Here is a 13214-nt window from a genome sequence, read left to right as displayed (position 1 = left end):
TGAAATTGCGAAAAAAAAAAAACCGATAATGATATTAAACCCAAAAATGTAATATATTGCAGCTTTCCAATCATCAGATGTGGTGATGGCATTCGTTTCCTTTTATATGCTTCCCCCCCCCCCTCAGTTTTTACCTGGTGATCTGGCCAGTAGCACACCTCCAGTATTAGAGAGGCCCCTCCACCCACTCTGGATGAAGGCGCACAGGGGCACATTCGGACAACAGCACTGTCAGTCTGGCAGGAGGGGAGTGCTTGATATACTAGCAGATTTAGATGCACTAACAAATTGAAGCCAAACTCTAGCTTACACAAGCAGTTACAACAACAGTTTTTGTATCCTTTTGGGAATAAACGTTTTACATGAATAAGTAAAAGACAATCATTGGAAGCACCCATCAGTGGCAAATGCTTTGTCAGCACTCTAACTGCTACATTTTCAGGAGAGCTTATTCTGTTGACAAACAATAGACTTACTGGCCAGATCATCAGAGAGGAATGAAAGCCTGAAAAAAAAACAAAAAAAAAAAAAACAATGTAGCCATCACATCTAAAATTTGGTAAGCTGCAATATAGCAAATGTTTGCTTTTAGGTTTAATACTACTTTAACCCTTCCCTATTCTATCTAAAATTAAAAAAAAGGCTTTAGATTTAACTTTGTATATGAACACTTTAGGTTTATATTTTTAGATCATCGCTAGACAAGACACAATCAATCAATTCAGCTAGAGTATTCCTTTCTGGAATACATATATGTGGTATTCTGTTCCCAGACAATTAAAATCTGCCATCAAAATCTACATGTGTATGTTATTTCAGTTTATTCACAGCATCCCCTTTGCTTAGTGTTCCAGTTAAAACAGATGTTTGCAATGATTTTGTTTTGCTACTAGAACATAGTTTGCATATTTTAGGACCACCAAAACACAAAGCTAATTGAAAATATTAACTATTGGCAACATGTACAGTAGGATTTGTATCTCTATAGGTATTGTGCATATGAATTTAATAAGGTTAAGAATTAATTTTGGCCTTAAGTGCATAGCAGGCATCCTGGCAATGGTTTTGTCTTATCTTGCAAAATGCAGCTGTTTTTTAGTGCAGCCAAGCAGAAAACATTCATTCCAAAGTGCACAGATTTCCAAGAACACTGGGAGGAATTTCATACTGAAAGGAGAAAAAAAAAAAAATCGTACCAACAATGGAAAAGAAATGACACAAAATCTTAACTTGAAGATTTCATTCACAAGAAAAGACAAACCTAGAAATGAATTAAACTTCCTATTTAGTAGTAGTACTAATATACAGCTGCAGTTTCAGGACAGGCTTTACACACTAATGCAATAAAATATATAAAAGTATTTAGAGTGGCATGAATTCACAATTGCAATCCAGGCAGTCTCCCAGGTACTTATGAGAGGCATTTAATTGGACCACAGAGTTTAGTAACAACTATCTAAATGAAAGTAAATAAACAAAAATTTTACCCACTTGCTGACCAAATGTAGAAAAGCATCCTGCCTGCAAGTAGTTATAACACATTCATAGCTGCAGCTGGGTAGTTCACAATCCCCCCCCCCCGCGGGCTCGGGACTGGTTCCGTGGGTGCCAGCGGTATACGGGAAGGAGGAGAACGAACACATCCGCTCTGCTCCCCTTCTTGTACTGACCCAAGAGTGATGCGACGTCACTTCCGGGTCCCCATTGACAGATTCCCGGCCTTCAAGGCTGAGAAAGAATGTAATGTAGTGCGATGTGCACTGCATTACATTCAGGGGAGACATGCAGGTCTTTTAGACCCTGGATGTCTCAAAAAAAGAGGAGTTTCACAAATGCACGCAAATGTAAGGTTTGACATGTTGGATATCCATTTACTCGATGCAACCTCAACTTTTATATTTTACAAAAAAAAAAATTGGATAATTTATTGCTTTTTGTGCCCAAAAATAAGTGTATTTTTTGCTGAAATTTTGCGTTCCCTACACTACAATATCGAGAGACATAAAAAATTGGAACTACATCCATTTTATTCTCTAGGGTCTCTGCTTTCAGAAAATATATAATGTTTTGGAGTTTTATGTAATCTTTATGTTAAAAATATTAAACGTTTAAGTCACCATAAAGCCCTTTTTGTTTTTAAGGGCCCCAGACATTACTAACAGCATTTCAGATTTAAATACGGTTTTGGTTAACCTCCCTGGCGGTTTTCCCGAGTGTAGCTCGGGGTAGAATTTCTATACCACAAGCGGTAACCCCGAGCTACACTCGGGCTTACCATGCGGAGCTGCTCTGGGGGTCCCTGCAGCACTTACCTTGTCCTTCGTTCCCACGATGTGTCCCCTGCAGCGTCCCCGGCCATCTCCTCCGGCCGATGCCGGCATCCGGCTTCTGTGTTCCGGTCCCCGTGACGTCGGGACGTACGGGCGCCGCCGGCGGCGGGAAATTTAAAAAATTTTAAAAATGTCATTTTTTTTTTCAATTTTAAATAGTAAAACATTGCTGTTTCATCCCATTTCACATACATATTGTCCCTAGTGCTTTGTCCTGCGCCCTGCCTGCATTTTGTCTGTTCTTTCTGCCTGGAAACTTAGAAAAGTCCATGGCGTCCAAAAAGCGTCCCTTTACGTCAAAAGCGGTTTTAGACCGGCTAGAGAACAGCGATAGTAAATCAGAACCACTTACAGAATTGAGTGATATTGATTTGTGGGGAAATTTTCCTAAAAATTACAGCCTACAATAAAAAACTATTTCCATGCGAAAAAATGGTACCGCTTTCAGCACAAAAAATCGGAAGGAATCATACCGCCAAGGAGGTTAAACTGTATTTATTTATTTTTTTATCATCAGAACAAGTAGATTGTCATGAAGTGCAAGTAGATTGGGGCACCGACTTAGTCCCTGGACAAGTAGTTTTTTAAAAATATTTCCACACCCCTGCACACCGCACAAAACTGTGGAAGAATCAGAACAAGGACCGCATTTCTGTGCAATTCAGGTGTGAACAGTCTCTAAAAGTGATGTGAGCGGCTCTACAGCTTTCCAATCACTTTTTACTGTAGTGATAGTTCCCTGATCTCCCATGATGAATGAATTCCCTCCAAAGTGAGGAATCCCAGGTTGTCAACAGCATCACTGGTATCCCCATTGGAAGAATTCCCCTCTATTGCCACTCTGGTGACAAAGCAACATTTGTGATTTTCTTTCACTTCCAGAGATAAAGGTAAACAGGACAAATAGATGGCGAATCACCCCAACAGGTGCACAGACAGCATTAACCGCTTCCTGTTCGCCTTATAGCAGAAAGACTGCTACAGGGAGGCACAGGTGCGCAAAATCACATTAATTATATATATATATACACACACACACACACACACACACACACACACACACACACACACACATTATGCATTTCAGGGTAGGGGGCGCACACACCCTACCTGTGCCGCCATGGCTGTCAATCACCGGGTCCCGGCCAGTGAATACTCACCAACGCCCAGTGATTTCCGATGGGGAAGAAAACGGTTTTGTTTACCAACAGTTCTCCCTGTCAGCTCAGGCACACTGCTTTGGAAAAAAAAAAAACATTTACTGGACATGTTTAACCGGTTCCCGCCCGGCAAAAACACTCACCTTTCCGGGTGGACGCCATATAGCGTCCTTTCGGGCATGCGCAGTTTGCGCGCCTGCAGAGCCGCGCGATCTGTCACCGGCCGTGTACCTTTGACACAGATGACAGATCTGAGTACCAGCCCCATTGCCATTACCATGTGACCAATCATAGCAGGTCACATGACAGTTGTATACAATGGAAGGCTTCATTCATGCCATCCATTGTATACTAGTGTGTCTAGCTGTGAATGGTCACAGCGATCACATGCACAAGCTGGGCCAATCACAGCCCAGCTGTGTCATGCGATTAGCCGTGGCCAAATCACAGCTAAAAAAAAAAAAAAACCCTGAATGAACCGATATTCAGAAAAATGCTTGCTTATAGCAAAGTAATTCTTTGCTATAAGCAAATTGTGTAAAAAAAAAAAAAAAATACTGATCACTTCCCCAAAGTAGTACAATGTTACTATGGTAACACTGTACTACTTTGGTCATAATGAAATATGAAAAAATAAAAAGTAATAGAAAATTAAAAAATTACAAAAAAATATATTTTCTGTTTTCATACTGTCACCAGTCAGTGTCCCTGATCACTGCCATGACAGTTATATGATGATGCTGCACTGCACTGATGACAGTGTGTAAAAAAAAAAAAAAAAGTGAGAATTGTTTTAATTTTTTCTTTTTCCGAAAAATAATGACAAAAAAAAAAAAAATACAACTTCAAAAAACTTGCCATGCCTCTTATGAAGTACGTCGGACTGTTTACTTTGCAAAAAGGGGTCATTTGGGGGATATCTGTACTGTTCTGACATTCTTGGACCTCAAGAAATTAGATTGGCCGTCAGTACTTCAGGATTGATCAATATTCAGATATATCCCATAGTTTGTGAACTCTATAACTTTAATACAAACTAAAAAATACATCCTAATTTGGGTTATTTTCACCAAAGACATGTAGTAGAATACATCTTGGCCTAAATTTATGAAGAACAATTATTTATTTGCAAACTTTTATAACAGAAACAAAGAAAAACGTGTTTTTTTCTTCAAAATTTTCAGTCTTTTGTTAATTTAGCAAAAAATAAAAACCCCGGCAGTGATTAAATACCACCAAAAGAAAGCTCTAGTTGTGTGAAGAAAATGATAACGTTTTAGTTTGGGTACAATGTTGTATGACCGCGCAATTGTCATTCAGAGTGTGAGAGCGCTGAAACCTGAAAAATGTCCTGGGCAGGAAGAGGGTAAAAGTGCCCTGTATTGAAGCGGTTAATAGCAAAAAAGTAAAAAAATATTTTTTTCCCTCAAAATTGCCGATCTTTTTTTTTATAATGCCAAACAAAAAAAAAACAAAAACAAAAAAAAGACGTAAATTTCATTTGGGTGCAGCGTTGCATGACCTTGCAATTGTCAGTTAAAGCAATGCAGCACTGTAACGCAAAAAATGGCCTGGTCGGGGGGTGTTAAATCCTCAGGAGGGCAAGTGGTTTTTAGTGGTTGTAAACCTCAGATATGACAAAAAAAAAAAAGTACACTATACCAGGGCTCAACAAATCCCAGGCGCCAGGTTGCCATGGTGACCAGAATCAGCATCCCAGCCCTGAGCCCCACACCAGCCCACACTTCCTCATGCGCCATCACCCTGTGTCCTCGGCCGACTCCTCCCCCCTGCCTCAGAGACAGGAATCCAGTCCAGTATCCCGGGACCCCAGAGTCCACCCCATCCCTCCCCGTGCACAGAGTCCAGGCAGAGCTTCCGGTTGACACCTCTCCCAGGCAAAGAAGTGCACTGGTCAACAGCTAGATTTGTGTAAAATTTTAGGATCCAGACAACCTTCAAGCAATAGCAAACCCAAAATCAAAAATGCATTAGGCTGGCCATACACTATACAATTTTCTGTCCAATTTCCTTTAGATTTACCTTCAACTATGTAGTGCAAGAGCTGGCCTAATTGGACACAACTGAAAGTGTTATTAGGTTTGACCTCCTATTATATGATTTTTGGTAAATCTAAACCAAAAATCTCAAGAAAAAAAAAATTGTATAATGTATGGCCAGCCTTACTTTGCAGCTTACCAATCATTAGAAGTGGTGGCTGTACCAGTTTTCTTTTGGCCTTTTCCCCCTCTGTTTTCACCTGATGATCTGACCAGTAAACACATCTCCAGTATTAGTGAGACAACACTTTGGAGGAATGAGCCAGGAACCAGCAGACAGCAGCACTGTCAGCTTAGGGGTTGGATGCGAGTGTTAAATGTATTGGCAGATTTGAATACAAATAAATTGAAGCCAAACTTCAGCTAACATTTTATATTCAGTTAAAGCAAACTTTTTTTTGCTTTTGGGATAAAATTTTACATGAATAAAAGCTGATCTTTGTAATCACCCCTGTCATTGGTAAATGGATGGCCCCATCCAAGTAAGCCGATACATTCTGCTGGACAGCTTCAGCTTCTGAAAAACAGCTGGTTGAATCAACAGCAAATAGAAAGATAAAAAAAAAAAAAAAAGGAAACGTATACAGCCATCACAACAAAAAATTGGTAAGCTGCAATCTAATAAAAAGTTTGCTTCTGGGGTTTAATACTGCTTTCACCCCCCCTCCCCTAAAACCTTACAGTAGAACTGATGGCAGGGCTACAAACCCTGTCAGGTTTTCTACCGTTTGAGTAACACTGAGGAGATTTCTCCTCACTTCCTGTACAACAGCCACAACAGGAAGGAAGAGGAAATCTGTGGTAGTCACCAAGCTTCCCAGAAACGCAAGGGTTCCATGCTCCTTACATTCAGAAGAGGTGTTAGAAGAGGCTATATTACTAACTTTTTTCTTTGCTCCAACAAGGTTCCTCCAGCAGTACAACTGGTCCTCTGCAGCCTTCTCTCTAAGCTGCTCTTGGCCACTCGCTCCTACTACGTACAATACAGGGTTAGTAGCCCTGCAATGTATGTGATGACACTGAGGGACTCCCCACAGACACAGGCTTCGATGGGAAGAGGACAACGCCAGCACAAGGAGTCAGGTAAGTAATGCAGCCTCATCCTATACCTCCTAGACCTAATTAGCATTTAATATTTTATTGAACTAAAGTTTTTTTTTGTTTTGCATAGAGAAGAGGGAGATCAGAACACCTTAGAGGTGTTTTTGGCTGTCTGTGCCTGTTAGGGAGATTCACCATCCCCATTTGTCCTGTTTACTGTTATCACAGACTGACCGTGAAAGAAAATCCCAAACTTTGGGTTGACAACAGAACAGGAATGCAGGAAAATCTTCCATGTGGCCACGAGTTCTGGTGACAACCAGGGATTCTCTGACTATGGAGCAGTTCCTCTCACTTCAGTTGTGGCTATGGGACATGAAGTGAAGGGAAATCTCCCCAATAGACATGCAAAAAAATAAATAAAAAAGTTTGTCTGCCTGTAAACTCCCTAACCAATTGCATTCCCACTTGCATGCACAATGAGACCAACAAAATCTCCCCATCAGTATATGCCCATTTATGCCTTTAGAAAAAGGAGAAGGGAGCAGAAACCCTTACACCAGGCGATATCTGGAGGGAAACAACAGTGACTGGCTGCAAAGAAGCATTTAGACTGATAGTTTTTTTAATCTTTAAAAAGGCTGGCCAAGGTTGTCTGAAGTTGTCAGATCACCTACACTTTTGCAACCCATATACAATACAGCACTGCTGTGCATTAGAGGACACACAGAGCTTTCAAAAATGTCAAAGGTCTGATTTTTGGTTCATTGTGGTGCATGAAGACCCCCTATACAAATGAGGGAGATGCCTTAACACAATGCACATTACAATGCAAGGTAACAGAGGTGCGATAAATGCACAGCAACCGAACTACTACCCTGGTGAGATTGGGCCCTTCTGTCTAAAGGCAACTTTACGCTCCTGTTTGTTGAAGGTGTATGCACACTGCCTACAAATAAACAATCCACAGAATTCCAAAATCAGACAACGACCTCATGTCCACGGAGTCATTTCCACTCCTGTACATTTTAGGTGTATGTACACTGCTCTTAAAATCGGCAAGTTCCCCTACATCATGTACACCATGTTCAGGGATCCCAGTAGTTTTGCTGCCACCTTACACTCCTCATATTACCACCCAACTGGTGCTCTACACTCTCCAGGGCTCTCAAAGTACTTTTTTTCCAGTTTGGGACAGAATAGTGATTGGTAAAACCCTTTTCAGGATTTGATTTTGTGGTCTGTCCCACTGGGGAGATTTTTCTTCATTTCACCTGTCTGGAGGTACAACAGGAATTGAGAGAAAAATCTATCCAAAGAAAGGGAAATACTTTCTCAAGCAGCTGTCACCAGAACAAGCATCTCCATTGGATGATTTCCTCTCAATTCCAGTTTCTGGGACAATTCACATTCTGGATTGCCCTTTGCTTTCAGGCTGGTTGACAGCGGTCAGCAGGGAAAATAGAAAGGATACATCTCTAAAAAGACATGGGTCCTACCCAGGGGTGGACTGACAACTCATGGGGCCCCCGGGCAATAGGGGATCATGGGGCCCGTGTCCTTGCCCAAACTCAAAAAAAGCCTATGAAAAAGGTACCAGGGGCATCTCATGGGGCACCCTACACCCTGTTCCAAATTATTATGCAAATTCTATTTAAGTGTCACAAAGATTAAATATTTTGTTTTTCAGTGTAACTTATGGATGGCATTGTGTGTCAGGGCTCTTTTGATCACTGAAAACAATCTCGGACTCCTGTGATAATTAGATTGGCCGGTGAGCCCAATTTAAGGAAAAACTACTAAAGAAGGGTGTTCCACATTATTAAGCAGAGCACCATTTTCAAGCAATATGGGGAAGAAAAAGGATCTCCCTGCTGCCGAAAAGAGTGAAATAGTTCAATGCCTTGGATGAGGTATGAAAACATTTGATATTTCACAAAAACGCAAGCGTGATCATCGCACTATTAAGATATTTGTGGCTAATTCTGAGCACAGATGGGTTTGTGCAGATAAAAGCACATTGAGGAAGATTTCTGCCAGATCCATGCATCGGATCAAGAGAGCAGCTGCTAAAATACCATTACATAGCAGGAAACAGATATTTGAAGCTGCTGGTGCCTCTAGAGTCCAACGGACATCAAGGTGTAGAGTCCTGCAGAGTCTTGCAACTGTGCATAAACCTTCTCTTCGGCCACCACTAACCAATGCTCAGAAGCAGAAACGGCTGCATTGGGCAGAAAAATACATGAAGACTAATCTTCAAACAGTCCTGTTCACTGATGAGTGCCGTGCAACCCTGGATGGTCCAGATGGATGGAGTAGTGGATGGTTGATGGACGACCACCCTGTTCCAACAAGGCTGCAACGTCAGCAAGGCAGTGGTGGAGTCATGTTTTGGGCCGGAATCATGGGAACAGAGCTGGTCGGCCCCTTTAGGATCCCCAAAGGTGTAAAGATGACCTCTGCAAAGTATGTGGAGTTTATGACTGACCACTCTCTTCCCTGGTACAGAAGGAAGAACTATGCTTTCCGTAATAAAATCATCTTCATGCATGACAATGCACCATCTCATGCTGCAAAGAATACCTCTCCATCAATGGCTGCTATGGGGATAAAAGGAGAGAAAGTCATGGTATGGCCTCCATCCCCCCGACCTCAATCCTATTGAGAACCTTTGGAGCATCCTCAAGCAAAAGATCTATGAGGGTGGGAGGCAGTTTACATCCAAACAGCATCTCTGGGAGGCTATTCTGATATTGCAAATAATTCAAGCAGAAACTGTCCAAAAACTCACAAGTTCAATGGATGCAAGACTTGTGAAGCTGCTATCAAATAAGGGGTCCTATGTTACAATGTAACGTGACCTGTTAAAATGTTTCAAAAGTTAAAATGTTGTTAAAAGTTTGATTGAAATAGCTTTTGATTTCAGTAAATATACTGCAAACACAACAAATGACAATTTTCAGTTCTTTACAACCTATAAAGTGTTTTGAAACTTACTGTGCGTAATAATTTGGAACAGTGCATTGGAAGTGCTTTATGTTTAAAACAAAATCCTGTTATCATTAGGAGGTTTGTTCAATAAAATGTGAATTGTACTCTTAATAGTTGATAACATGAGAATTATGCTGACTGTTATTTACATCAATTATTTAGGTAAATGAGAAAAATATCATTTGCATAATAATTTGGAACAGGGTGTACTGACCCCGGGCCCTCGGGCAGTGCCCCAGTTTACAAATGGTCAGTCTGCCCCTGGTTCTACCCCTCCAACACCAAAATAAAAAACAAAAACATTTTAGCTTTGGAACCTCCTTAAAGCCCAACTTCAGAATATAAATCACCCTTCCCCAATTGCTGGTGTAAAAGTAAAAAACACGGCGGGTGCCTACAGTAGCTGGGGCCCCCACAGGCACATGCAACACCTTCCACACGGTAGCACCCAACTACAGAGAAGGGGTACCTCCAAGGAGCACAAGCAGTGCCACCCACAGGAAGCAGCACATCCAGCACCCACCTTTGGCATACACACGTAGTGCTCCCCACACAGGGGGCTCCCACAGGCACATGCAGCACCCACCTATGGCACACACATGCTGTGCTCCCCACACAGGGGGCACCCACAGGCACATGCAGCACCCACCTATGGCACACACATGCTGTGCTCCCGACACAGGAGGCTGCCACAGGCACATGCAGCACCCAACTATGGCACACACATGTAGTGCTCCACACACAGGGGGCTCCCACAGGCACATGCAGCACCCACACATGTAGTGATCCCCACACAGGGGGCTCCCACAGGGACATACAACACCCACCTATGGCGCGCACACACACATCTAGTGCTCCCCACACAGGGGGCTCCCACAGGCACGTGGCACCCACCTATGGCATACACACATGTAGTACTCCCCACACAGGGGGCTCCCACAGGCACATACGGCACCCACCTATGGCACACACATGCAGTGCTCCCCACACAGGGGGCTCCCACAGGCACATGCGGCACCCACCTATCGTGCACACACATGTAGTGCTCCCCACACAGGGGGCTCCCACAGGGACATGCGGCACCCACCTACGGAAAACATATGTAGTGCTCCCCACACAGGGGGCTCCCACAGGCACATACGGCACCCACCTATGGCACACACGTAGTTCTCCACACAGGAACATAAGGCACCCACCTATGGCATACACACATGTAGTTCTCCCCACAGGAACATACGGCACCCACCTATGGCATACACACATGTAGTTCTCCCCACAGGAACATACGGCACCCACCTATGGCATACACCCATGTAGTGCTCCCCACAGGCACATACGGCACCCACCTATGGCATACACCCATGTAGTGTTCCCCACAGGCACATACGGCACCCACCTATGGCATACACACATGTAGTGCTCCCACAGGCACATACGGCACCCACCTATGGCATACACACATGCAGTGCTCGCCACACGGGGGAGCCACAGGCACATACGGCACCCACTAATATCATACACACATGTAGTGCTCCCCACAAAGGGGGCTCCCACAGGCACCCACCTATATGGCATACACACATGTAGTGCTCCCCACACAGGGGACTCCCACAGGCACATACGGCACCAACCTATGGCATACACACATGTAGTTCTCCCGACACAGGGGGGAGCCACAGGCACATACCGTACCCACCTATATAGCACACATATGTAGTGCTCCCCACACAGGGGGCTCCCACAGGCACATACGGCACCCACCTATGGCACACACACATGTAGTTCTCCCCACAGGCACATACGGCACCCACCTATGGCACACACACATGTAGTTCTCCCCACAGGAACATACGGCACCCACCTATGGCACACACACATGTAGTTCTCCCCACAGGCACATACGGCACCCACCTATGGCACACACACATGTAGTTCTCCCCACAGGCACATACGGCACCCACCTATGGCGCACACACACATGTAGTGCTCTCCACAGGCACATACGGCACCCACCTATGGCATACACACATGTAGTGCTCCCACAGGCACATACGGCACCCACCTATGGCATACACACATGCAGTGCTCGCCACACGGGGGAGCCACAGGCACATACGGCACCCACTAATATCATACACACATGCAGTGCTCCCCACAAAAGGGGCTCCCACAGGCACCCACCTATATGGCATACACACATGTAGTGCTCCCCACACAGGGGACTCCCACAGGCACATACGGCACCAACCTATGGCATACACACATGTAGTTCTCCCGACACAGGCACATACAGTACCCACCTATATAGCACACATATGTAGTGCTCCCCACACAGGGGGCTCCCACAGGCACATACGGCACCCACCTATGGCATACACACATAGTGCTCCCCACACAGGGACCTCCCACGGGCACATACAGCACCCACCTATATAGCACACATTATTATTATACAGTATTTATATAGCGCCAAAGGGTATGCTCAGCGCTGTACAATAGCAAGGGGGACAGAACATGAGACAAGACAGTAACAATACAATACACGAGGGGTTCGAGGGCCCTGCTCTTTCGATATGCAGTGCTCCCCACACAGGGGGCTCCCACAGGCACATAAGGCACCCACCTATGGCATACACACATGTAGTTCTCCCCACACAGGGGGCTCCCACGGGCACATGCAGTGCTCCCCACACCGGGGGGCTCCCACGGGCACATGCAGTGCTCCCCACACCGGGGGGCTCCCACGGGCACATGCAGTGCTCCCCACACCGGGGGGCTCCCACAGTCATACACACATGCAGTGCTCCCCACACCGGGGGGCTCTCACAGGCACATACAGCACCCATGTACAAGTGTCCACGTTTGCTAACACAGAGCCCAGAGAGCTCCCCTTCCCCACCGTGTCCCCAGTAGAATGGATGGATATGACATCATCCCACTACACCTGCATAGTAACAGTGTCCGTACCTGACAGGCCCCCCATAGCCGCAGTCCACGGCTGCCCGAAAGCCACATTCCACGCCAGGAACGCCGACAGACCGACCACAGCGCCCACCGTGGCGTAACCCATCCGAATCCAGAGCAGCTTGGTGACCGCCATTGAGCCCCGAGAGACACAACCACACCGAACTCACTCCTCACCACAGTGCGCAAACAACACTGCCCGCCCTGGGCTCACAGCGGATTGGTGGAGAGAGCCGCCAGCTAGGAGGGGAGGAACCTGTAGCACACTTCAGCACGGGCGGGACTATGAAGCCTCATCCAATAGGAAAACAGATGTATGTCCACCAATAGAAGGCGACCTGTGGCACCAGTTACCAAGCAGAGACAAAGATCACAGTATTGGAAAGTGACCGAGGGGTGTCCGGTGATTGTGTACAATACACAGTGTATAGAGCAGGAGGTGTGTTCTTCCTGTATGCGATCCCAGGACGAGGCGTGGAACGCAGACTGAGAAGAAAGGGGTGGGGAGCTACTATAGGTATTGTGTCTGCCGGTGGAGAAGTGCTGGCTTCAGTACTGGTGGTCCAGGCCTCGTGCACACACGGTGTCTGAACAGGGCTTTCAATGCAGGAAATAGCGGCATAGAGCACTAATAGCCGAGTATTGCCAAGTGCATGTGACTGCGG

The 13214-nt window shown here is 45.1% G+C and overlaps 1 protein-coding gene across 1 annotated transcript in view; it reads right to left on the bottom strand.

The window, feature by feature from the left end:
- The window catches only part of SLC48A1 (solute carrier family 48 member 1), a 35335-nt gene extending 22437 nt beyond the window's left edge, over positions 1 to 12898 (bottom strand). The window contains exon 1 of the mRNA XM_089691387.1: positions 12553 to 12898. Coding sequence (XP_089547513.1) covers positions 12553 to 12685 — 133 coding nt within the window. The 5' untranslated portion in view covers positions 12686 to 12898. The remainder of the gene's footprint in view (positions 1 to 12552) is intronic.
- Between the last annotated feature and the right edge of the window lie 316 nt (positions 12899 to 13214).

This window comes from Staurois parvus, unplaced genomic scaffold, assembly GCF_062004578.1.
Source record: "Staurois parvus isolate SC_StPar_1 unplaced genomic scaffold, SC_StPar_1.0 ptg000562l, whole genome shotgun sequence".
Lineage (NCBI taxonomy): Eukaryota > Metazoa > Chordata > Amphibia > Anura > Ranidae > Staurois > Staurois parvus.
This window is presented reverse-complemented; position numbering and strand designations above follow the sequence as displayed.